This window comes from Orcinus orca, chromosome 5 (assembly GCF_937001465.1).
Source record: "Orcinus orca chromosome 5, mOrcOrc1.1, whole genome shotgun sequence".
In the NCBI taxonomy this organism is placed as follows: domain Eukaryota; kingdom Metazoa; phylum Chordata; class Mammalia; order Artiodactyla; family Delphinidae; genus Orcinus; species Orcinus orca.
The window spans coordinates 80337874-80362752 of record NC_064563.1 but is presented as its reverse complement, the minus strand read 5'-3'; the positions used below and the strand labels follow the sequence as shown (position 1 = coordinate 80362752).

At 40.3% G+C, this 24879-nt stretch overlaps 1 protein-coding gene across 1 annotated transcript in view; it reads right to left on the bottom strand.

Annotated features, from left to right (window-relative positions):
* The window catches only part of HACD2 (3-hydroxyacyl-CoA dehydratase 2), a 92141-nt gene that overhangs the window by 9082 nt on the left and 58180 nt on the right, over window positions 1-24879 (bottom strand). Inside the window, 2 exon segments of the mRNA XM_049710454.1 lie at window positions 1025-1146; window positions 21457-21545. Of these exon segments, the coding sequence (XP_049566411.1) occupies window positions 1025-1146; window positions 21457-21545 (211 nt within the window).

The following is a 24879-nucleotide window of genomic DNA, read 5'->3' as shown; positions in this document are numbered from 1 at the left end:
TTTTCCTAATACAAATGTTTATTGAAAAAAAAGAAAAGAAAAAGGAGAAGTTCACATGCTTGAAATGTTGGAGACATTTGGTTTATGTCTCTGTTTAATCACTAGACTCATAAATTGTCTAGGAACCATCGTTGCGGAGCACAGGCTCCGGAGGCGCAGGCTCAGCGGCCATGGCTCACGGGTGCAGCCACTCCGCGGCATGTGGGATCCTCCCGGACCAGGGCACGAACCCGTGTCCCCTGCATCGGCAGGCGGACTCTCAGCCACTGCACCACCAGGGAAGCCCCCCAAGGACAATTTTGATCCTTTGGCTTTGTCACTCCTTCCTGTAGTCATTTCTAACTCAGAAAACTGCTCACAACTGTGTCACACATTAGTTCAGATAATTAGATGAACTATCAGCCTTTTACACAATTCATAACAAATATTACTGCTAAAAATAATCAAAGCAAACTAAACTGATAATATGCTAAAACTGCCATGTAACATTTGTTATTAATTAAAAAGTAATTTAAGAGTTATCTTGTTGGCAAAATTGAGACAAGAATTGGACTTGGTCCAAAATCCATCAAAATGGCAGAAGCTCATCAGTAAAATTTTCTATGGACAAAAAATGGATGGTATATCAAATCTCTTTTGAATAATTTAACTGAAAAGAATTGATCCCAAGGAAATAAGTAGAGAGAAAAAATTTTAAAGTGTTTCTATTAATCAAAGTTATGTACAGTCACTTATTCTGATGAAATCTACAGACCAGATTTCTACCTAACCCGTCTCACACAATTTCATATTTATTTACTTATTTATTTATTGGCCACGCCGCGCAGGTTGCAGGATCCTAGTTCCCCGACCAGGGATCAAACCCAGGCCCACAGCAGTGAAAGTACCAAGTCCTAACCACTGAACCACCAGGGAATTCTCACAATTTTATTTTTAGAAATAAAAAATAGTATTTAGGCAATAAAGGAAAAATACAGTGATAGATCACTTCAAAAGTTAGTCTTCATTCCCTGTACTTCTTTACCTGGCCCATTTGATGAGGTACGGCAGATGGTTTAATAGACTGAATGTATAAAAGGAGTAACGGATAATTTCTGTGATTGTCCAGGCAATAACAAACAGGAGGACACTGTCTTCACTCTGTACCTGTAGGAAAAGGAAGACAAAAGCAAAAGCAAACGCATAAAACATCTTAACAAAGAAGCACTCACCATGTGGGGAGCCGAGTCCCTCACCCCCCTTACAGAGCTGGTGGGTTGAAGAAGTCGACACAGCCCCTGGTCTTTATTCTCAATGGCCATAGCACAGCACAGAAAGAGCTTACCACATAAAGGAACACATGCATGCCTATGACAACAATTGTGCAGAGCCAAGTGAGAAGGAATGCGGCTTACTGATGAGTAAGAGAGACAGGGAGGGGAAATTATATGAGCTGTAGCCCACAGGGAGAAACACACACGATGAGTGAGTTTCTGCATGTTCGTTTGCTGACCTGATGTGGAGAATGTGAACTGGCGTTAGCAGGAGCCAAGAATGGTTAGGTAAGATGGCAGAAGGGTGAACTGGTGGAAACCTTGGGTTCCATTAACAAGAATTTTAATTTGATTTGCATGACAACTTGGAATCCAAGGAAGTTTCAAAGAAGGGCAATATAATGATTAAAACACAACTGAAGCTAATTCCCTGGGCAGGATGAATTCACATAAGGGAGGCTGGAGACCAGCTACGAGGCAGGGCCCATTTATTCTCTCCCACTGGTGACTTCTGCCCCCCGCCCATGAGGCCTGGTTTAACTCAAGGATTACAGAAGCTTCCATGCTGATCACAGGAGGTGGCTAAAGCCAGAAGAGCTTTGGAATACTTAGCCTCCTCTGAAGTTGTTTTCATGCTGAAAAAAATATATACTTTTTTTTTAACTTTAAAAAAATTAATTAATTAATCAATTAATTTATTTTGGCACGCTGGGTCTTCGCTGTGGTGTGTGGGCTTCTCTAGTTGTGGTGCACGGGCTGTAGAGTGCATGGGCTCAGTAGCTGTGGCATGTGGGCTCTCTAGTTGCGGCATGTGGCATCTTAGTTCCCCGATCAGGGATTGAGCCCGGGCCCCCTGCATTGGGAGTGTGGAGTCTTAACCACTGGACCACCAGGGAAGTCCCCAAAACAATATACTTTAAACAGAGCTCCTTATGTATGTTTTTTAGGGGATGTTCTCACTAGATGCCTTAGACTGCAAATCTTGCATGAAAATTTATTACCGTGGTATTAACTTTCAGCACCCCCTCTTCCCACCCCAGCTAGGTTATGATGATCCTTGGCACTTGGAAATCGATAATAAGAAACAACCTTGCACACCAATTCACTTATATTTTCTTACATCCGAAAAGAGCAGTTAGAGAGTTGAATGTGAATAAGAAATTCCACTGAGGAAATCAAACAAATTTCAATTACAAGATGGATCGTCTCTGTCTTACTCCTAACATCTAATACAACAAAGGTATGGCATTCTAACCTTAACTTTTGCTTCCCTGCATTTGCAATGTTAATTTAGCACTTACATTCTTCCTCAGAAAGTGTACATGGAGTGATCCACCTACACAATGAAATAAGTAGTCATTTACATACCTATTAACTAAATTGCTCTCACAAAGAATTTCATAAATCCATAGTTACTACCCTCTAAAAATAATAAGAATTTTATACTGTCAAGAGCAAGGGTACTTTTTGTTTTCCTGGCACTCTTATATTAGCCAAAGTAAAGCAAAAGCTAAACCCCTCTAAAGCTTTCATGTTTCATTTTTCAGTCTGTCCCCAAATCCTTGCTTAAAACCCATCTATACTAAAATATAATTTCAGAGCACACTTTGCTTTTTGATAGACTTTGTAATCCTCCTCATCTTAAAGAGATATGTTTTTACAGCTATGGGCTGAAGCCTTCCTTAAAGACCTTTGGGTTAAACAAGAAGTTCTTCTAATATTTTGCATTGTAATCGTCTTGAAAGCAGGGAGCTTGTTTTATTCATTTTTGATTCCCAAAAGCACTTTGTGATTTTCTCAAGTAGGAGCTCAACAGATATTGGTAAAGCAAAACAATTCAATCATAATCAGTGGCCTGCTTTTTGATACCTGATATTAGTTTCTACGGAGTCTTAGAGGCCTTCAAATAAGGGAAAAGCAAACAAAGAAGCCCCCCGCCCCCCGCGGCCTCCCACTCTGATCCAGCCTGCAGGTTATTTGATTCACTGTCCCACCGCCCCATTAGACTATAAACAAAAGAACTGTAACAAACTCAGACTCAGGATGAATGTGAAAACAGTCTGTTCCCAGAATCCAGCTGTGAAGACCATGTCACAATTTTAAAAAGACTAAGGATGGGGAAAATGATCATTCTGTACAAATGATATCTTCAGATCAATAGGAAGTACATGTTATTAGGGAGGGGCTCACATAAAGTCAGAGATCAAGCTTATCTAATTTGCAGATAACTATCCAATAACACAAAATAGGGGTAGAATGGAATGAGTTAAAACCAGGAAGATCAATGAGCAGGTTTGGGCTAGGTTGACCAAAAATGTCTTGAAGCCATGTTTCAAAGCTGCATGTTCACAATCATGGCACACATGGGGGAATGGACCGGGGGCAGCCTGGCGGGCCAGGAAACCTTCCTTTGCCTGGTGCGGTGAGCTGCGTGTTGGACCCTCCACACCGTAGACAGCAGGTTTCAGCCCCCTGCTCTACAAAGGGAGAGGAGGCGTGGGGAGTGGGTGGCTTGTGTAATTTAGCCAAGGGAGTTTACAAAGAAATTCAAGCTGGAGAAACAAATGGGTGCAAGAGAAAAACCTTTACAAACAAATAGCATCATCTGTTTGCTTGAAAAGGCTCAGGGAGCATCAGTATATGAAAAGCTGTCATTTTTATTACATTCAAAGAAAAACAGCTGGTGCCACATAAGAAAATCACTATTGTAGAAAGCCTATTCTTCTTAGCATTTTGGAACCTACTGCTTACCACTCTGGTTATTTCAAAGAAATCCCCTGATCATGCTTTCTCTGGTAGGTGTTCTTTCCTCTTCTTGATACCTTTTTCATTTGTGAAGAGAACAGATTTTGGTAAAATCTCGGAGGTGAGAACTAGAGTCTCTTCTCGGCAGAACTGTGAACAGTATGTTTATCTCAGTCTCCTCTGGTTGCCATAATAAAATACCATAGTCTAGGTGGCTCAAACAGCAGAAATGTATTTTCTCGCAGTTTTAGAAGTCCGAGCTCAGGGTGCCAGCATGTTTGCTTCCTTGTGAGAAACGTGACAGAGAGAGGGAAGTTCTCTCTAAAAATATGTAAAAGGTATCATGTGCAAGGATATTAGTGCCTTAGAGGCATGAATCTCATCGTGAAGATCCCACCCTCACGACCTCATCTAAACCTAACCACCTACCAAACGCCCCCTCTCCAAATACCATAACACTGGGGGACTTAGGGTTTCCACGTATGAATTTTGGGGGACACAATTCAGTCCAAAGCGTCGTTTCAGACCAGGTGTTGGCAAACTTTTCCTGAAAAGGGCTAAACAGCAAATATTTTAGGCTCTGTGCCATATGCGGCCTTAGTCAGGTATTCTTTTTTGTTGTTTTTTTACACCCTTTTAAAAATGTAAAAACCATCACAAATTGCAGGCTACATGTAGCCCACAAGTCAACCCTGTTTTAGATTCATTTGACTCCCCCAACTTTCCCTGTCTGTTAACCTCTACAAATATCATTCTTCAGCCTTCCTTTGGCAGACTCTGCGTGTGTGTGTGTGTGTGTGTGTGTGTGTGTGTGTGTGTGTGTGTGTGTATGTGTTGTGTTTTGCTGGGGGGTGGGGGAGGCAATATATCTATAACCAATGGACGCTACGGAAAAAGGATGTAGTCTTAAAAGAATACATATAGGCAAGTTTTTCATGTTATGTCATCTTAAAATCTTAGTAATCTCCTTATGTTTGTGATAAAATATATATAACTTAAAATTTACCATTTTAATCATTTTTAAGTGTATATTTCAGTGGCATTAAGTACATTCACCATGCTGTGCAACTATCACCACCATCCATTTCCAAACTTTTTCATCATCCCAAACAAACTCTGTACCCATTAAATAATCTCTCTCCATTTCTCCCTCCCTCCAGCCCTTGGTAACCACCACTCTACTTTTAGTCTTTAAGGACTTACTCATTTCACAACACTGTAAATCAACTATACTTTAATTTAAAAAAAAAAAAAAAGAACTTGCTCATTCTAGGTACCTCAATTAAATGGAATCATGCAATATGTGTCCTTCTGTGTGTGGCTTCTTTCATTTAGCATAACGTTTTCAAGGTTTATCCATGTTGTAGCACGCATCAGAATTTCCCTCCTGTTAAAGGTTGAATATTATATTGTACGTAAATACCACATTTTGTTTACTGATTCAACTACTGACGAACATTTGCATTGCTTCCACCTTCTGGCTATCGGAATAATGCTGCTGTGAACATGGGTGTACAAGTATCTATTTGAGTACCTGTTTTCAATTCTTTTGGGTATACCTAGGAGTGGAATTGTTAGATCATATGGTAATTCAATGTTTAGCTTTTTGAGGAACTACCAAACTGTTTTCCACATTGGCTGCACCATTTTACATTCCTACCAACTGTGCAAAAAGATTCCAATTTCTTCACATCTTCACCAACACTTGTTATTTTCCTTTTTTCTTCCTGACAGTAGCATCCTAATGAGTATGAAGTGGCATCTCGTCGTGGTTTTGATATGCATTTCCCTAGTGACTAGAGATGTTGAGCATTTTTTCATGTGCTTGTTGGTCCTATGTGTATCTTCTTTTGAGAAATGTCTTTTGCCCATTTTTAATTTGGGGGGGGGAATAACCTCTTTTTAATAATTATGATCACAATAGCAGTAAAAATAATTATACCTAATAGTTACTGAACTCATACTACCTGCCAAGCACTTTCTAACATATATTACCTCTTCGAACCCCCATTTTACAGATGAGGAAAGTGAGGTTTACAGAAGTTGAATCCAGGTCTTGTCCCAAAACTCTGAACAGTTCTGACTTGTCTTCTTGGGCTTTAGACATACACACACACTCCCCTGCTGCCGTGGGGAGAACATCTCTCTTGCAATTGAGGATGGGGAGGTGAGGGAGAGGCATAGAGATGGCAGGTGTAAGAGATGGCTAGTATGGTTGGAAAATCAGTGACATGTTGTAAATAAGTAAACTGAGCAAATAAATCAATATATTAAAAAATGGACTTCTCACTGTTGGAATAGGTATTTACAAACATGGAAGGGAGTCGCTAGAAAGAACACCAAGATGTTGAATTGTAATTGGAGGAATCGGTATGAGCTCATGATTTTATGTGTGCGTGTGTGTGTGTGTGTGTGTGTGTGTGTATACACATATACACATACAGCGATGTAAATACTTTTAGATATACACGTGTATGAGTATATATGCATATAGATGTATTGATACATATATGTATATAGTAGCTTTCTCTACTGAGAGGACCAAGAAGCAATAACATCCCAGTAGCGAGGAGCACCTCAACTACCAGATCTTGGTTCCTAAATATACCATCCTCCACTAAAAGGAACCAGGCTCCTTGGCATAATGGCTGATTCCAGGGCTGGGGCAGGGGAAGTACAAGATGATTCTGGAAATCTTTTTATCAGAAAGTAAGGAAATGCTCAAACAATGATGAAGACAAGTCAAAAGGACAAGAAGAAAGGGTTCCCACTAACCAAATCACAGACAATTTTAGCATCAAAGTAAATAACAGATTACAATCCACTGGATTATATAGGAATTCACAAGTCCAAACTGATATAAATAAAATAAATAAATGAATAAATGAGAGAAAGGGAAAGCTATTCCTTACAGTAGGATGCCAACTAATACATGGAAAAGAAATGACATAAGTAGAGAATCACCATTTGGTAGCCATCACAGAGGTGGCTGATAGAGACCAGGAATCATTCCCGAAAAATACTGATCAATAAAACAGGGAAAATGGTGACTTGAAGGTGGAGAAAGCTGGCAGGCACCAACAGAAGCAGGTGATTGAGGTCAACATCACCAGGGATGGGATGGGTATAGTCATGGTGCTGCCACCTCATGTGATACCCTGAGAAGAGCATGGCACCATTTCTCTGGTATTTCTGCCAAGAATGCATGGCTTGAACTGGTTATGAGGGAACACTGGATGGATCTAGGCTGAGGGTCACCCTAGGGAAATTAAGGCCTATACTCTTTAAAACTGTTAAGGACATGAGAGACAGATCAGGACTTCTTAGTCTTAGACTGAGGGGTCTAAAGAGATCTGACAACTCACTGTATATATGGCAACACCCATGTTTCTCCTTTCCCTGTGTATCCTGGTGCTTAGCACAATACCTGGAGCACAGAAGATACTTAGCAAATATGTGCCATCCAGGAAGGGAAAAAAAAGGACACTTAGTTTAGACAGTTAGTGAAATGTGAATGAGGCCTGCGGATGGGACCATAGTATTGTATCAGTTTTGGCTTCCAGACTGCAGGGTTGTTATGCAGGTGATGTAGGAGAGTGTATGAAACATGTACTTGGGTGACAGGACGTCATGTACAGCTTGCTCTCAAGGTTCAGAAAAAAACGAATGATAAGGGGCAGATAAATATAGAGGAACAGGTGACAGGAACAGGAACAAATGTAGTAAAATGTCAGTAGTCGGGGAATCTGAATGAAGGAAACATGAGAGTTCTCTGTACTGTTCTAGTTCAAATTTTCTGTAAATTTGAAATTACTTCTAAAGAAATTATTTTAAAATATCACCTGACAGCTAAGCAACCACTTTGGGGACATAATTAGAAGCAAACAATATCATCTGGTTTCTATAAATTGCTTTTGATATGAAGCCTCTAAATCTGCTGGAAGAGGCGGGCTACATAACCATAAAAGAAGATACAAGAACATTTATAACGAAGACTACCAGTAAGAGCACACTTGAGAAGGAACAACAGGTTTAATGCTGATCCTAAATTTGTATGGACATCACTATTGTCTTACACTGTAAGTACCCCAAGGGCAGGTCCGAAAAGTCGCTTTGAAAAGGGGTTAGGTTACTTAAGAAGCAAAATCAGACTTTCAATAAATGCTTTAGATTAGGATAATAATGATGATTAAGATAATGATAACTCCCATTTAGTAGGGCTAATTATTCCTTAAGTATGGTAAAAGTAATTATGTCTAAATTTTCACCAGCTACCTGTGAAACCATTTTAATAAGTATAAAAGAATTCATTCCTATGGGAAGTCAATTATATCTCTCTTTTAAAAGTCAATTACATCTCTGCTTCAGGACATAGAATTCAACACAGTTGTGTAGAAATTTGTCACTATAATTTTGGGAAAAGATTAGGTTACATTATAGCTAATATGTACCTAACATTTATTGAGCACTTACTAAGTGCCAGGCACTGTTCTAAATGCTTTATATGTATTAACATATTGCATCCCCAAGACCACCCCATGAGGAGGAACAACAGGGCCTGGGAGACTAGAACAGCTCCTCAGGAGCTAAAACAGCTGGGCAGCGGAAGCGTGACATGGTGCCAGCACCCTGTCTTTCCCGCCTTGTCAGTTATCCCACTCTACCGTACTGCTCAGTTCTGCTCCTGAGCAAGCCCTGTAAGGGCAGCACCTGTGATTTCTCCTTCCCATGCTTCCTAGTGCTTAGCACAATACCGGAGCAGAGAAGGTACTGAATGAGTATTCTGACCCATCTGCAGCCTGGCCTGCATGTTCTCTGCCTTGGTTGGAACAGCCTTGGGTGAGGAGGGCAACTCCCCAGGGAGGGTGAGGCCACAGGGCTGCTGCCTGGATGGTGACGTCAGCAGAAGGTTTGGGCTGGGGCACTGGACAATTCTGACGACAATCCTGGTCCTTTCCATAACTTTCTGAAGCTTTTTTGAATAAAAATGTAACTCACTTAGTTATCTGCTTAAAAGGAATGTCATCCTTGACAAGTAGTTGAAATGTAATAAATATTGACATGTGGTGGTTTAAAAAAAAAAGATGTCTGGATTAGCGTCTTTTCACATGGTAATTTCATGTGTAAAGTGTCCTTCATGATTTAGTGTTTATTAAAAATCCATGATAGGGTACACGGTAAACAAACCAGAAAATAATATTCCTTTTCTATGGAAAATGCAAGTTATATATTAATATTCTTCCCCTTTAAAGGAGAAAAAAATGTGCATCTACATAGATTTTTCTTAACCTATAATGACAAAGGGAACTGGTTAAAAAATTATTTTCATTACAACACAATAACTAAGGACTAATTTTTGATATGGATGATGGCCTAGTTAAACGTTTTGGCCTACGAAAACAAGTCTTGGTCATGAAATTAACTTTTCTGAACATGCAATGAGAAAAATGTATAAGCATGCGGTAAACAAGCAATGCATGATCAATTCTATATTTATGACAGACATGCAGGTCTGAATGCTAATATGTTCCCATTAGTCCAACTTTAACACTACTATCTGCTCAGCCCATTTCCTGGGAAACATGAAGGAAGAGTGGCAGGTTCCTACCACTAGCCTCTTCTCCAATCATTGCAACTCTTGAATTAAACAGACCTCCAGGCTTCCAGGCTGCATATCCTTATCTCTCCCAGCCTCAGCTTCCTCACATGGAAACTGAGGCAATATTTGCCTTTGCATGGTTGACGTGAGGTCAGAAAAACCTATCAAATGCTTAGTAAAATGCTAGCCATTTAATATACAGCAGTTATTACTATTATTCCATGAAAGAAAAATTCAATTCAACAAATCTGTATTAAGTTTCTACTATCTATGCTAGCCACTGCTGGGACCCAGTACAGGTTGGTGGCTGCCTCTTAGGCTTAATTAATTACCAAGATGATATTTTGTTTGTTGTTGTTTTGCCTCCTGTTGGTAAGTGTTAAAGGCATTAGCCTGTACCAACTCTGGGATGTCTAAGGATCTCACCAGCTGCTAGCCTTTCCCAATGATCTTCCTGAGTTCTGTTTGATTTTCTCACCTCCAAAGAGCACATTATTAACTGAAAAGTTTTCATGCAACTATTTCCTTCAACCAAACACAAACACGAGGACTGCATCAGAATAGGGTCATAATTAGTCCCACCTTGATCATATATACCCAATACAGTCTGAGTATTCTACGAAGCAACAGTCCTTTAACTACAGCAAGACAGCCCGAGAACAGTATTCCCAGCAGTAGGTTACTGTGGCCGCATAGGGAGAGCTGGGGCATACTCACCCCACTGTTCGCCCCAGACCTCTAAATGTATCATCCTAGAGTGCCTACCCAACACTCTAGAGGGGACAGGATTGATCATTGTCAGAAATGTAACTGACATGGTCAAAAGAACATGAAATTGGCAATATACACTGTGAAATGTCAAGGTTCTTTTGTTCTATGATGGTTTAAGAATTGCAAAAATGTCAGTAAGACAGAAAATATAAACAAAGGCCCCAATGAAAACAAACAAACAAAGAAAAAAAACCCCAAAGGCTATGAATACCATCTCCTGGAGCATAAATATTAAAACAATGTCCCATGATCCTGGTCCACAGATATTTTGAGTTTGTACAGTGCTTTAAAAAATAGTTGAGGGCTTCCCTGGTGGCGCAGTGGTTGAGAGTCCGCCTGCTGATGCAGGGGACACGGGTTCGTGCCCCGGTCCGGGAAGATCCCACATGCTGTGGAGCGGCTGGGCCCGTGAGCCATGGCCGCTGAGCCTGCACGTCCAGAGCCTGTGCTCCACAACTGGAGAGGCCACAATAGTGAGAGGCCCACGTACCGCAAAAAAAAAAAAAAAAAAAAAAAATAGTTGAGCCAGTTTTTTAAGTTAGAGATTTCACATTAGAAAAAAAAATATGTATTTCTGCTTTTTCTTAAAAGAGCGACTGCATAACACTCGATCGATTTGCCAATCACTAGCTGAGGTGAGCACGGCCTTTCTTCTGAGATGATGTACACCCTCTAGTCATCATATTCTGCTTGAACTTTCCTTTAACACCCACCTGTGGGACAGACATCTGGTGCCAACTGATAAGCTCTGCTACAGATGGCAAACTGCTACACAAATGTAACATGACTATTTGAAAAACTCCAAAGTTTTAAAAACTATTAAGTAGTATATAAAAACGTGGTTAATTTGATTAGTTTTTACACTTGAAGCTCTCAACATACACTTCTTTGAAGCAGTAACCTCAATAAAAGATTCCCTAAACTTGACCTAAAAAGACAGCACCAATGCAGAAGGCAAAAGAGATGCATGATTATCGGATTTTTGGTTATCCTGGTAATTTTTTTGCCAGAGAAAAATATAGTAAAGGGGAGAAGATGCAATACAAACGATTATGGCAGCAATTTAGAGAAAAGTCAAGTTAAAAGTCTTTAATGCATCAAGCCTAATAATTAGTCTCCTCCCTCCCTTCCAAATGCAAGCACACCCTCAGCATGCTTCCACACACAACCACACATGTGTATCAAGTCACGTCTTACAAGCTCCCAAAGCGCACCAGGGTCACTTCAGACTGGAAAAGGGTCCTCTCTCTGGAAAATGCAGACGACTTAGTAATATGCTTTATTTTATCCACGATGCATCACAGCTTTTAAATGAGAGCTTCTTGACTATATAGGGCTTCTTGAAATGGGTAGGTAAAAAAGGTTATTGAACCCTCTTCCCAGAAGCAATAGAAATACACTTCATATATATTTCACAGGAGCAGGGGGATAGGGATGATTTCTTCAGGTTCCCCTGTCATCTTCAAGATTCCCACTGAGACCAGTTACCTGCTGCATTCACTGTGCAGGTCAGCTATCAGGAGACTGAACGTACTGGTATTCTTGTCCATTTATATATTTTTAATTAAGTTATCTGATTCTCCATATTTATGCTGAAAATACAGTTATACTGAAAAAAGCTACAGCATATAAAGGACCGATTTGGCAAAGGAGCAGATAATTTAAGAGACAGTTCCTCCTCCTACATATTAAAAAAGTTTTCCAATGAATATTTATCAATGCTTTAAAAATGCCACTCATTGTACCGTGGAGCACAGCTGTTTAAAAGCATTTTATAGCTAATAATTTTTAACTTTCCTTGACTTTGCTGACATATTTTAGCAATGCTCACGATGTATGCCACCAGCTCACTTTTACAGTGTGAAATGAGAATCTCTGAGCTCACTGGGATAATAATGTTGACTATATTTCTATGGTATCTTTGAACTCAAATGGGAGAGAAAAGGCCTGTGAAATGGTTTTCAACAAAGGCATATGTGGGACATGTTATCATGGTGAATCCACTGCAAAGGCCAAACTGCAGGTCTCTCAAAGGTAGGGTCTATATGGCCTCTTGCCTCACCAGTTAATCAACTGCTACCTCTGCAAAAGATGAGAATACCATCCACACTGTTTCCCACACCTGCAATCAGGATTTTTATGACAATTTAATCTAGAGTACTAAACAAAAAATCCCCAGATTTAAAGAACACAGCATACCAAGTATACCATATAAATTTCCTTTAGCTACTTTTTTTTTTTTTTTTTTTTTTGCAGTACGCGGGCCTCTCACTGTTGTGGCCTCTCCTGTTGCGGAGCACAGGCTCCGGACGCGCAGGCTCAGCGGCCATGGCTCACGGGCCCAGCCGCTCCGCGGCATGTGGGATCTTCCCGGACCGGGGCACGAACCCGTGTCTTCTGCATTGGCAGGTGGACTCTCAACCACTGTGCCACCAGGGAAGCCCTGCTTTTTTTTTTTTTTAAATCACACAGTCATGCACATATGAGATAAAATATATGGAACCTAACTGACTGAAATAAAGAGAATGGTAAATAATATTACACTGAACAACTACAGCTACACTGTCCGATACAGTAAACTCCAGTCACATGTGGCTATTTAAAATTAAATTACATTAAAATTCAGTTCCTCATTCACTCTAACTTCATTTCAAGGGTTCAATATGTGTTCACATACAACTAGTACCTACTATATCGAACAGCACAGACACAGAACATTTCTGCCATTACCAAAAGTTCCTTTGTACAGTCCTGGGATAGAGGAAATATCCAAAAGAAAAATGCTGGTAACCAACATGTTTCTATCACTATATAGGACCAAAAAGTTACCCTTTTTGGCTTGAAATAAATACCTGAATTCACTTCACTTTCAAACCATGGATGAAAACTGGTTTGAGTGTCAAATTCACTTATTGGTAACTCTCCACTGACTGTACAACTTGACAGCACACTTCTATGACACAGGCTTACTTCCCTGAATTATTTATTCTTCAACTCAAGCTGATGACATATAACCAAAGCTGAAACCACTTAGGCTCCCAGCCTGTAAATCTCATCTCAGGTGCTTCTTTGGGAAACTACTATTTTACACGCAAGGTAACCTTTTTTTTCTTTCATCATTCTCATTCCTATTCCATGACAGTTTCCTAGTGCCAAAAGTCAAACATCTTTGTTAATCTCAGGACTCCAAGTATCCAGATTTGGCTCTAAACAGGCTTCCTACTATTTCTAAGTAGCAGCAATTACATATATTAAGATACTACCCAATAGTATGAAAATGTCTTATGCTTGAAGAGGATTCATTCCAACAATGAGCTTCTGTGTCAGAAATTCCATTATCAGAAATAGAAGGAAAAAAAATTAGGAGGAAAGTAGGAGACACCACTGATACATCCAGAACGTCAATTAAATGGGGGAGAAGCGTTTTAGCATAATATTTTAAAAGACTAACTGAACTGTAAATGCACTGGGAAACCAAAGATCTGGAAGTTCTGGGGCAGAGGGAAAGGAAGAAGCCAATAGTGCTCAGGCCTGAAAGGCCTGGCCACCTGCAGGGCAGTCTGGACTGGGCAGGCTGGGGCAGGTCTGGCTTTGAGTCCCAGAGGAACCTCATAGAGTGGGGCACTTTCCTTTGGAGCTGACAGGTCAGGCCCTGGCCCTTCCTGCCCTGAATGACATTCCCCCAAATGAAGATAACCGTGCAATCTTCCAGGGAGTTTGTCTGGTTTAACTGCTCCCTCTCGTGCCAGAATTGAGGAATGGGAATGGATGATGTCAGATTTAGCCCTTGGGGTAAGAAAGCAAAAGAAAAGGTCCCGAGAAACTTCAAGTGTGAGGGTGTTTGTGGGGCAGGGTCACCGATGGAGGAGGGTGCAGTGGAGGAGAGCCGAGAGGAGAAAAAGGATTAACATTAAACACAAGTGAAACTGATTTCCTGATTTTGCTGGGCCTGGAACCTATTCAACTATTAACTGACAAAGGGAGGCTATGTTCTTGTAGGATGTAGTGGTAACACTCACTTGTATGGTTTAAGATGTTTTATTTTATTTTAAACACAACTGACTTAATTATCAAAGAACAGAGTATAATACATTTTGAACAAAGGAATGCCACTGAAATTTTCCAAGGACTACAAAAGAACTAAGACAATGGGAGAAAGATGCAACATGGAACATCAGAAGTGAGCCTACACTGAACCCCAAAGGATCTAAATATTTTGCAATATTTTGAAATAAAATTTTTATACATGGTTCAAGAAAATGTTGGAAAGGGACAGAAAAACACTGAAGGAAAAACAGACAACCTGATTTTGCCAAAATCACCTATGCTAAATATATTCAATGTCAAAGTGAACCATCCAGCCTTGGGAAAAGTAACACTATCTTTAAGTATCCATTATTAACAGATGCGGAAGTGGCATTAAAGTACTGCTACAACTGTCTTGGAGTTGTCTAAAGTCTGACAGTTTCTGATTAGCAATCAAATAATGAGGTTTCCCACCTTTAGGAGAGGTGCTAATTTTAAAAGTGAAGGTGATGCAAATCCACCTACAGAAATATTTAAAATAGAAAGTAAGGGAACAGATGGAGTAGGGTGGAGAACTTTAGACATTTAGCACTCAAGGGGCCAAAAGATACTGAATGTCTCCCAATGTCCTTTGCTAACTGAGATGGAACGTCACTGTGGAAATGGCCTGGGCTAGAAGACAGTGGCGTGGCTTCTGGTCCAAGCACAGTACCCAAGGAGGGAACAACGTGCCCCAGATGCAGCCTCTCAGCTCCTCATCTGAATGATATGGATAAGAAGGTGCCCTTCCTGCCTAACCGAAAGCCCATGTTCATGGATGGCCGTTAGGGACAAGGAGCACGTGCAGCCACAGGAAACATGCTAACAAGAGAAGCAACCTCAAGAGGCAGCAAGAGCATGAGTGCACTGCGAGCCCAGCTGGAGGACCCAGCGGAGAAGGAAAACCTATAATGCAGCACAACAGGAAAAGGATCATGGAGTATCCTCCAGGAAAACAATCGTGGAGCATCGGGGATACCACTGTACTTAGTCCTTTAGCTTCCACAAGAGTGAAAAAGGAGAGGAAAAGAGGAAGAAAAAAAAAAACTGTGTGGCATCTATGAAGGAAGTAGCAATCCTTCTGAAGTGAAACTGCTTTATAAGGGGTTTCAGAAGCTGCTCAGCAAAAAACTGCATGCTAGAGACCTTGATTTCTAAACACTGCTGCCTTGTTTTCACGTATTCCCCTCAGTTAATCTCCACAAAAACTCTGTGAAATGAGCAGGACAGATACCAGTATTACCATGTCACAGATGAGAAAAGCAAGGCTCAGAAAGTTGAAGTGCTCTGTCCTAAGCCACAGGGTAAGTGTCGAAGTGCACACTCACCCACTCCTCATGAAAATGATGGCCGTTAAGCCTCCATGTTCTAGAATACTGAATTGGACTTACCTAGAAAATAACAAAAGTGTCCAAGGAAGATGACATTTCTTGAGAAAACCGAAGAAGAGAGATGTTTGTGCAGTATTTCCTTGGGTGGAAACGATAACAATCTACCTGGAATAATGTATGATCTACTTGGTGGCGCTGGCCAGGCAACAAGAAGCACCTGCCCAGGATGGAGCCCTTCCCTCCAACTCGCCCCCCAAACAAATGATGCTTTAGTTTCTTTAATGCCATGGTTTCAGATCTGCCTCTGACTTCAGGGTGGGCCCCTCAAGCTTCCTCTTACATGCAAGTGAGCCTCAGCTCCACAGACACTAGATTTTGGAGAAGGCACCAGAAACTCCACAGTCCCTCCACTTAGCTGGGTAAGGGAACTCCAGGCTTTCATTCTCTAAGAATGAGACTATGGCTCTCAGATTTGGGACAGAGATGGTGAAATTTGGTTAGGTCTCGAGGAAACTAAGCAGAAGTGGGAAGGAAAATCAAGAAAAAAGAAGGGCAAATAAAATTACAGCACAACACTACAGTTGCTTAGAGCATTTCTCAAACCTTAGAATTCATCAAATTATCCAAGGAGCTTAGTAACAGTGATGATTCTCTGTCTCCACTCCCCAAAATTCTTTATCAAATGTGGGGCGGGACCTGGAAAGTGCATTTTTAAGAAGCTTTCTGGTAATTCTGTTCCAAATAGTCCATAAACCCCAGTATGAAAAATAGTCTTGGAATTTTCATGGAGAAAGGCCAATTAATTGGAGAGATTTAATCAGAGTGTCCTAAAATGAGCACTAAAAAACCAGAGAAGCACATGGGCAAAGCGTTGCAGAAAAGCACCCAGGGCCTACAATTGATTTTGTACATTTCACATGTAAACGATCTGAGTGGAGAATCATATGCACGTGGTATGACAGAACCGCTGAAGAGGAAAAGTGCTTCTGGGTCTGAGATGGGGGTTTTCAACTCCACACGGGATGAAGAAAGTATGGTTAGCACACAAAAATAAGGATGTGTTTACATCACATTTCTAACCAGTGAGAGCACGTTCTGATGCAGTGGGAAGACTGTGAATTCAGAAGTCTGCTTTTCAACTCTGCCATTTGACAGACAGTCATTTGCCTCTCTAGCTTCCAAACTTTAAATGGAGCCTACAACCTACCTCAAGAGACAGTTGTCAAGAGTGGATAATTATAACATATTTTAATAAAGCCCTCTGTAAACTGTAATGCCTCAAACAGCAACAAACAGCATAATGATATCTTTATCATAACTGGAGGTTACTAACTTTCTTAAACACTGATGGCAAGCTTTTTGTAGGCATCTTGCTGAGAAGTTAGCAGAGACGGCAGATTAAGTGTTACAGAGCCCAGTGGCATGCCAGAAAGAAGTGGGAAACAGCTGACTGGTGAAATCAGGAGAATTTACGGAGCATTCCAAAGGAATGTGGGCAAACATCCTTTTCTCCAATGGTGGCAAAGGGTGAGGAAGAAAGGAGAGAAGGCTCAGCACTCCAGAGTATAGTCTATTTTACACAAATTACCGCTGGTAAGGTGTCGAAGGTGTTTGTTGCACTTAGGCTAAAGTCACAGCGAGAGCCCAGCAACTTCTTACTCAACCGCTGCCCATGCCCTGGGACTTCTGCTCCAAGAACATGGCGATCTTACACTAAGAACTCCGGAGAGGATGTGTGTGGGCTTCTCCAAAGAGGGCTGGGCCAGGAAAAGGGACAGTGGCCTACCTGTGTGTCCAGGAATCTGGGGCTTGGCTTAGCTACTTTTGGACAAGGAAGAATATGTGCCCTGTGGACTTGTCTGTTTCTGAAGGGGGGTCATAGTGAGGGACAGAAGGTGGCATCTCCCACTGCAATTCACTCTGAAAAATGTCAATCTTTTTTCAGTTCAATGAGGAGACAAAGACACAGACCCAAACAGAGGGTGAGGGGAACAAATGCCCATAGAGGCCTGATGTGGCAGTAGCAGTGGGCAGCCTGGCTAAGGAATGGGAAAGAAGCCAGTTCAGTTCTGGAGGTCAGGTGGGAAAACTGGAAAGGAAACAGGTTAGCTAGAATTTCTGATTCCCTCCTGTATCCCTCAAACCCTATGTCCCACCCTGAGCTTGTCTGTTTTATCAGAAGTTTTACTTTGCTTATATAAAAAGTCCATTTAAAAGGAAAGAAGTGGGAAGGTTATTTGCTCTGTTAGGTCAAGAAAAAGCTTTTGAGCATAGAGACATTTTTTCTTTAATATCCTGCACATCAAGGTGTCCTGCTAGTGATGGTGGGTCCTTATACATCATTAAAGAAAACCATCTGATCACCTTTTAGTTCTATGATATACCTGGTGACATCTACGTGACTAGCATTCCATGCAGTAAAGAATTATAATGACAAGTAAGGATGTATGTCCTAACGGGCGTCTTAAAAGAAAATATACCTCAAATATGAAAAAAGTAGTATCTAGTCTTAAAAGGTATACAGGCTATACCTTAGTACATCATGTACAATTACAGAAAACAGGGGAATGAGCATAGAAAATATAAGCAGGCCAGAGAGGGTGGAACAAGAGTCCAAATCCAAACGTAATGCTATGAAAATGAAGAACCTGTGTCCACTTTAGAGGGAAATATGATGTAAAAACAAACTGAGAATGAAAGTAGAGTACTGTGAAAAGAATTTGAACATTACTATGAGAAAGTGATATATATTTTATGAAGCAGTTATTTCTGAGGTCAATTTCCCTATGCATTGGTTATGTGATTCCCACCATTAAAATAAACAAAGCTGGATATAAAGAAAATACAGATATTTTAAAGATGTTTCGGTAAAACAGAAGAATGGAAGTTTAACAGGGAAGCCATATGTAATGTTGTAGAGAACAAACTGAATTATAGCTAACACGAAACTCTACGGCAGGAAAAATAGCCTTTGGCCAAGAGAAGGGGGTGAGGAACAGGTCACAGACAGCAGACTGGCCTCTGAAATGCCACAGCAACAGCTATTAGCTATTAGCAACTTGGGGTGGGCCAGGAGGGAATCTACTGCCATAAACAAAATGATGAATGGGTTCTTTTCAAAGAAAAGGGGAATGAGGAGAAAAGAAGTGTGATCTTGGAACAGCAAATACTATTTACGTGAGAAAGGAGTAGGTCAATTAATCAATAGGGTATATGTGAAAAGAAGAGGACCCAAGAGGTGACAGAAAGACAATAAAATTTACTACATTCCTAAGAAAATGATATGTTAACAATAGTAGAAATTGGGTAAGTTTGGTTGCAGAGAAACAATCATGAATATGCAAATCTAACAAGCATAAAACTTAAATTACTGTAAGGCTCAAATATGACACTACCTGTGAAACCATCTGTTAAATGTCAAGTCTGTGCATCTGTCAGGCAGGAGGTTACTGAGGGCAATGGCCAGGTCAACATAGCTGTAATCCACAGAGACATTTAATAGCTTTCTAATCCAAGCTGTCTTCCTGCTCTGCCCAGGAAATCCTGGCAAATGTCGGTAACAGCAATATGGTAACAACTGCTTAACTTGAACTGTAATCATTTTTGATTTATCTGTCTGTCTACCACCCCGTTCGTCAGAAGTGCTAATAAGCAGAGGAGTGGTTTTTTTTTTTTTTTTTGTGGTATGTGGGCCTCTCACTGCTGTGGCCTCTCCCATTGCAGAGCACAGGCTCCGGACGCGCAGGCTCAGCGGCCATGGCTCACGGGCCCAGCCGCTCCGCGGCATATGGGATCCTCCCGGACTGGGGCACGAACCCGCGTCCCCTGCATCGGCAGGCGGACTCCCAACCACTGCGTCACCAGGGAAGCCCGAAGAGTGGTTACTGAAGCAGAGGAGAGGAGAAGCAGAGGTCATGAACGACCCATCACCTGGAGCATTAGCTCCTGGACACCTAGGGTCTGACTCTACTGGCAAACTGATTAAACACTCCAGAGTTGAAAACACTCTATCTTCATTTAATTATTGAAAGTACATAATTACCTGTTTAAGAATATAAATGAGTTACTATTAGGAAGAAAGTTTAAGTCACTTAAGACTATTGGGAAATTAAAAATTCGGGTTGCTGGTTAAAATGGAAAGGACAGAGTGTATACACAAAAGTAAAGGAGGAAGAAATACAGGTTAAAAATGATTTATAGAAAGAACTTTGAAACCAATGAAAACAATAACTTTTCCTGACTCCAGAAACAAGAATGAGGTCAAGGGGCAATATGCTACATTAGGATTTACTTGCCTGTTTTTGACTTTTTTTTTTGTTTTAAGAAATGTGATTACTCTAAAAAGTGATCATGTAGAAGTATGAGATTGTTTTACATTCTTCCTACACAGAAAGTGTAGACAGACATCTTCAAGGAGTGAAAGAGCTTAAAAGAAAAAGTCTGTGAATCTATAACAGAAACAGTAACTTAGCTTAGTCAATTTTGCTTAAAAACTCATTAGCTATGTGCATTTTTCTGTATGTATATCATACACCAATAACAAGTTAAAAAAATCATTAAAATACAAATGAAACTAAGTAAATTCTGAAAAACAAAATGTTTTGACAGGGATTTCAGAGTAACAGAAGACAAAGAAAAAACCAGAATAATGCTAACGGATTAGCACATTTCATGAGGCTAAAGAACCCAATAATGCTGGTGATAAGTTACTGGGACTGGAAACCTGAAAACTGAATCTTCCTGGTGGCTACAGGTACTCTTCCTCACGATGACATTAGCAAGTAATAACTGACTTTTAAAAAGCCAAAAACATACTAGAAAACAATTCTCTTCCCTGATACCAGAAAATGAAAGCTTAGTTGTGGATTTACACCCATGGTAAATCCCTCCAGTTCTTACAAGAAGCATCCCTGGGCCTGCCTGGCTATCCACCACCCCGACCCCCAGCAGAGGGTATCCACCACCCCAGACCCCCAGCAGAGGGTATCCACCACCCCATATCCCCAGCAGAGGGTATCCACCACCCCAGATCCCCAGCAGAGGGTATCCACCACTCCAGACCCTCAGCGGAGGGTATCCACCACCCCAGACCCCCAGCAGAGGGTATCCACCACCCCAGACCCCCAGCGGAGGGTATCCACCACCCCAGACCCCCAGCAGAGCATATCCACAGATCCCTGGGCCTGCCCAGGTATCCACCACCCCAGACCTCCCAGAACCACTAGACTCAGCACACTTGGGAATTCCATTAACCCTGGTGGGCTGGGTGGAAACAAGTTTGTTTCTCCTGGTCCTACAAAGATTGGACTGTTCTGGGAATGCATTAATGTCTCTCACTTCCACAACGGTCCCACTACAAGGATGAAGATGTCCAGAGTTTATGGTGCTGGATCCAAACAAGAAAGCAGAAAAATATAACTGAGGTGCAGACCACATCCATACCAGCCCAATCTCCAAGGGAACTGAGATTTCAGGACTTTGTGTTAATAAGTCTTCTCTTTACAACACTGCATATTTGGGGTATGTTTCCCACTAGTAACCCAATTCCTACAGTACAAGGGATTTTTATCTGGGCTATACTGATATGACCTGGAGTTCCATCTTTAGCCATAACACACATGTGAGAAAGAAAAGTTGACTAACATTTGTTAAAGCTGATAGTTATTTTATTTTTGTCAATTTAAACACTTACCTCTTTGACGCTATGTGTCACTGCCCATATTAAAAAAACTCTTGACATCACCTGGAAAGAAGTCAGGACAACAGAAGATGGAACAATTCCTGAAAGAAATTTTAGGATGGGTAAATAAATGTATTGTACTAGTTTCAAAATGTAATAGATTTTCTAAAACATCCAAATTTTAATGTTTAAAGCCAAAACTATCATGAGCAACTGAAACTTATCTACATTGCTATATAGACTATGTTTTTCTATGTAGTCAATATTAAAACTTTTTTCCTCCCTCAAAACAATAAAATTGTTAATGGCAATAGCAAACCACAGAATCTAGGTACCTTTCGTAGGCCTTTCAAAACCACTTATACAGGTAGAGAAAATAAAACCACTGCTTAACCTTTAAAATTAGACATTGAAAGTTCCTTTTACAATACGCGTTTCAAAAATGAACAGGCAACTATGGAAGGAAAATCAATGGTATTTGTGTCACTGGAATATTGGAAGCTCCTGGATATCAGACTTGATATGATATACTATCTAATGGTTAAATTGGCATCTTTTATAACCCACTTGAAGATTCTGCCAAGTGGACAAAATCAAAGTTTATATACCATTTCTTCTTACCTTGTTCTTAACAGTAAGCATTGGTACAATTATCTTCACAATGTTCTCAAGTTATAACACTGGAATCATGTTTAGTTATTTCAGATAATCATCAAGTTCTGCTAAGTTTACATTTCTTTGGCTTCTCCCTTCAGTTCCTACAACCACAATCTAGAGACCAGCCACCACCATTATATAAAATTCTTCCCTCCTTTAATTCATCTTAAACCCAGCAATAAGTCATTACCTGAAAACATTCTCCTATCTTTGTTAACTTTACACTGGCAAGGAACTGCTACAAAAATAAAATCTGGAAGCAGAATTATGGGTATGCAGTCCAGTAGCCTCGCCACCATTTCTCACTGGTCTTACTGCTCCCAGCAACTAGACTTAACAACTTTCCGGACCTGTCAAGTTGCACGTGGGCAGCTCCACACCTGCCAGGAACCCCTCATCACGGGTTGTAAATTCTTCTTCCGCTTTAAAACTAACCTCATCTTCAATACATTCAGTGGACTATCCCTGATCAATTTTCATTCTTCTAAGCCCTCTAAAATACACTCAGACTTCTAGACATTTATATAGTTGGACAAACTACAACTTGCCAAAAGACCATGTGCAAATTATATAAAGCTCTATAGGTTTGGCTATGAAAGAAAATCATATCTTAGAATGAGTTTTAAAGAGATCTGGGCTTTGAAGAGGTAGGATTTGGTTCTCAAAAGCAAGTAAAATGGACATGTCAAGCACAATGCTTGGCATATAAAGATGCTCAATAAACCTTTGTAGAATGAATAAAAGAAAAATATAAATATATGGACGTATAAATCAATGGAATAGAACTGAGAGTCCAGAAATAAACCCTCACATTTACAGTCACTTGATTTTCAACAAGGGTGCCAAGACAAGTCAATGGAAAAATATTTATTTTTCAACAAATGGTGCTGGGACAATTGGATATCTACATGCCAAAGTATGGAGCCGGGATACTTTCTTACACCATATATAAAAAGTTACTCAAGATGGATCAAAGACCTAAATGTAAGAGGTAAAATTATAAAACTCTTGGAATAGAGTTTTTTACATAGATGTAAATTTTGTGACCTTGGATTAGGCAATGGTTTATTAGATATGATACCAAAAGCACAAGAAAAAAAAAAGGGCTTTATCAAAATTAAAAACTTATGTGCTTCAAAGGACACCATCAAGAAAGTGAAAAGAAAACCCCCAGGTAGGAGAAAATATCTACAAATGTATATAATAAGGAAATATATACAAAATATATAAAGAACTCATAATTCAACAATAAAAAAAACTACCCCATCTAAAAATGGCAAAGAATTTGAATAGACATTTTTCCAAAGAAAATATGCAAATGGTCAATAAGCACATGAAAAGGTGCTCAGCATCATTAGGGAAATGCAAATTCAAATCATAATGAGATACACTTCACGCCCACTATCATTAAAAAGACAGATGATAACAAGTGGAGATGTGGAGAAGCTGGAACACTCAAGCATTGCTGATTGGATTAGAAAATGGTGCAGACACTCTAGAAAACAGTCTGCCTCAAAATGTTAAATACAGAATTACCCTATGACCCAGCAATTCCACTCCTAGGAATATATATACCCAAGAGAAATGAAAACATATGCCCACAGAAAAACCTGTACATGAATGTTTGTGGTGGTATTCATATTAGCCAAAAAGTGGAAATATTAAAAATGTCCATCAACAGATGAATGGATAAATAAAATGTGGCAAAGCCATATAATGGGACATTAGAAATAAAATAAATAAAAAGTAATAAATAATAAATAAAAGGAAATGAAGTAATGATACATGCTACAATATTAATGAACCTTAAAGCATTATGCTGAGCGAGGAAGCCAGTTACAAAAGATTACATGTTGTATGATTCAATTTACATGAAATGTCCAGAGTAGGCAAAATTATAGAGACAGAAAGTAGATTAGTGGTGACCTGGGACTGGAAAGTTAGGAAGAAAATGGAGAGTGACTGCCAATAGGTACAGGGTTTCTTTTCGGGGTGATGAAAATGTTCTAAAATTGATTATTGTGATGGTTGCATAACTGTAAATACTGAACTGTACATTCTAAATGAATGAATTGAATGATATATGAATAAACCTTTTATTTAAAAATATGTACGAATGAAGTACAGAGCCTGATGATATAATATGTAATACTGCCAAAGAGGCTAATTAGTGAGTCAAACATTAAGTGTATATACTTAGCCAGATTGCATTTCAAACAAGAAAAACTAAAAAAGATTGACAAACAAGAAGTTTTCCTAAATGAGTTATTAAGCACTTGCCACTCAAGGAAAGATCACCACTCTTTCTAGCTTTTTTTTTTTTAACTCAAAGGCCAGCTCATCACATAAAAACATGATTTTTTTCCCTTTTATTTCTGCTCTTTCTTTTTTTACCACTGAAACAATGGGCTAGACTGCTAACGGTCTGAGCAGTGCTCCAGGGTTGCTGCTATATATGGGTAGGGATCAAAAAAGTCCAGGATCTGGGGGCTTCCCTGGTGGCGCAGTGGTTGAGAGTCCACCTGCCGATGCAGGGGACGCAGGTTCGTGCCCCGGTCCGGGAAGATCCCACATGCCGCGGGGCGGCTGGGCCCGTGAGCCATGGTCGCTGAGCCTGCGCGTCCGGAGCCTGTGCTCCGCGACGGGAGAGGCCACAACAGCGAGAGGCCCACGTACTGCAAAAAAAAAAAAAAAAAAAAAAAGTCCAGAATCTGGACCTCAGATTTCCAAGTTCAAAAATCTAATTTTATGCCACTCACGAGCAAGAACTAGGCTCTT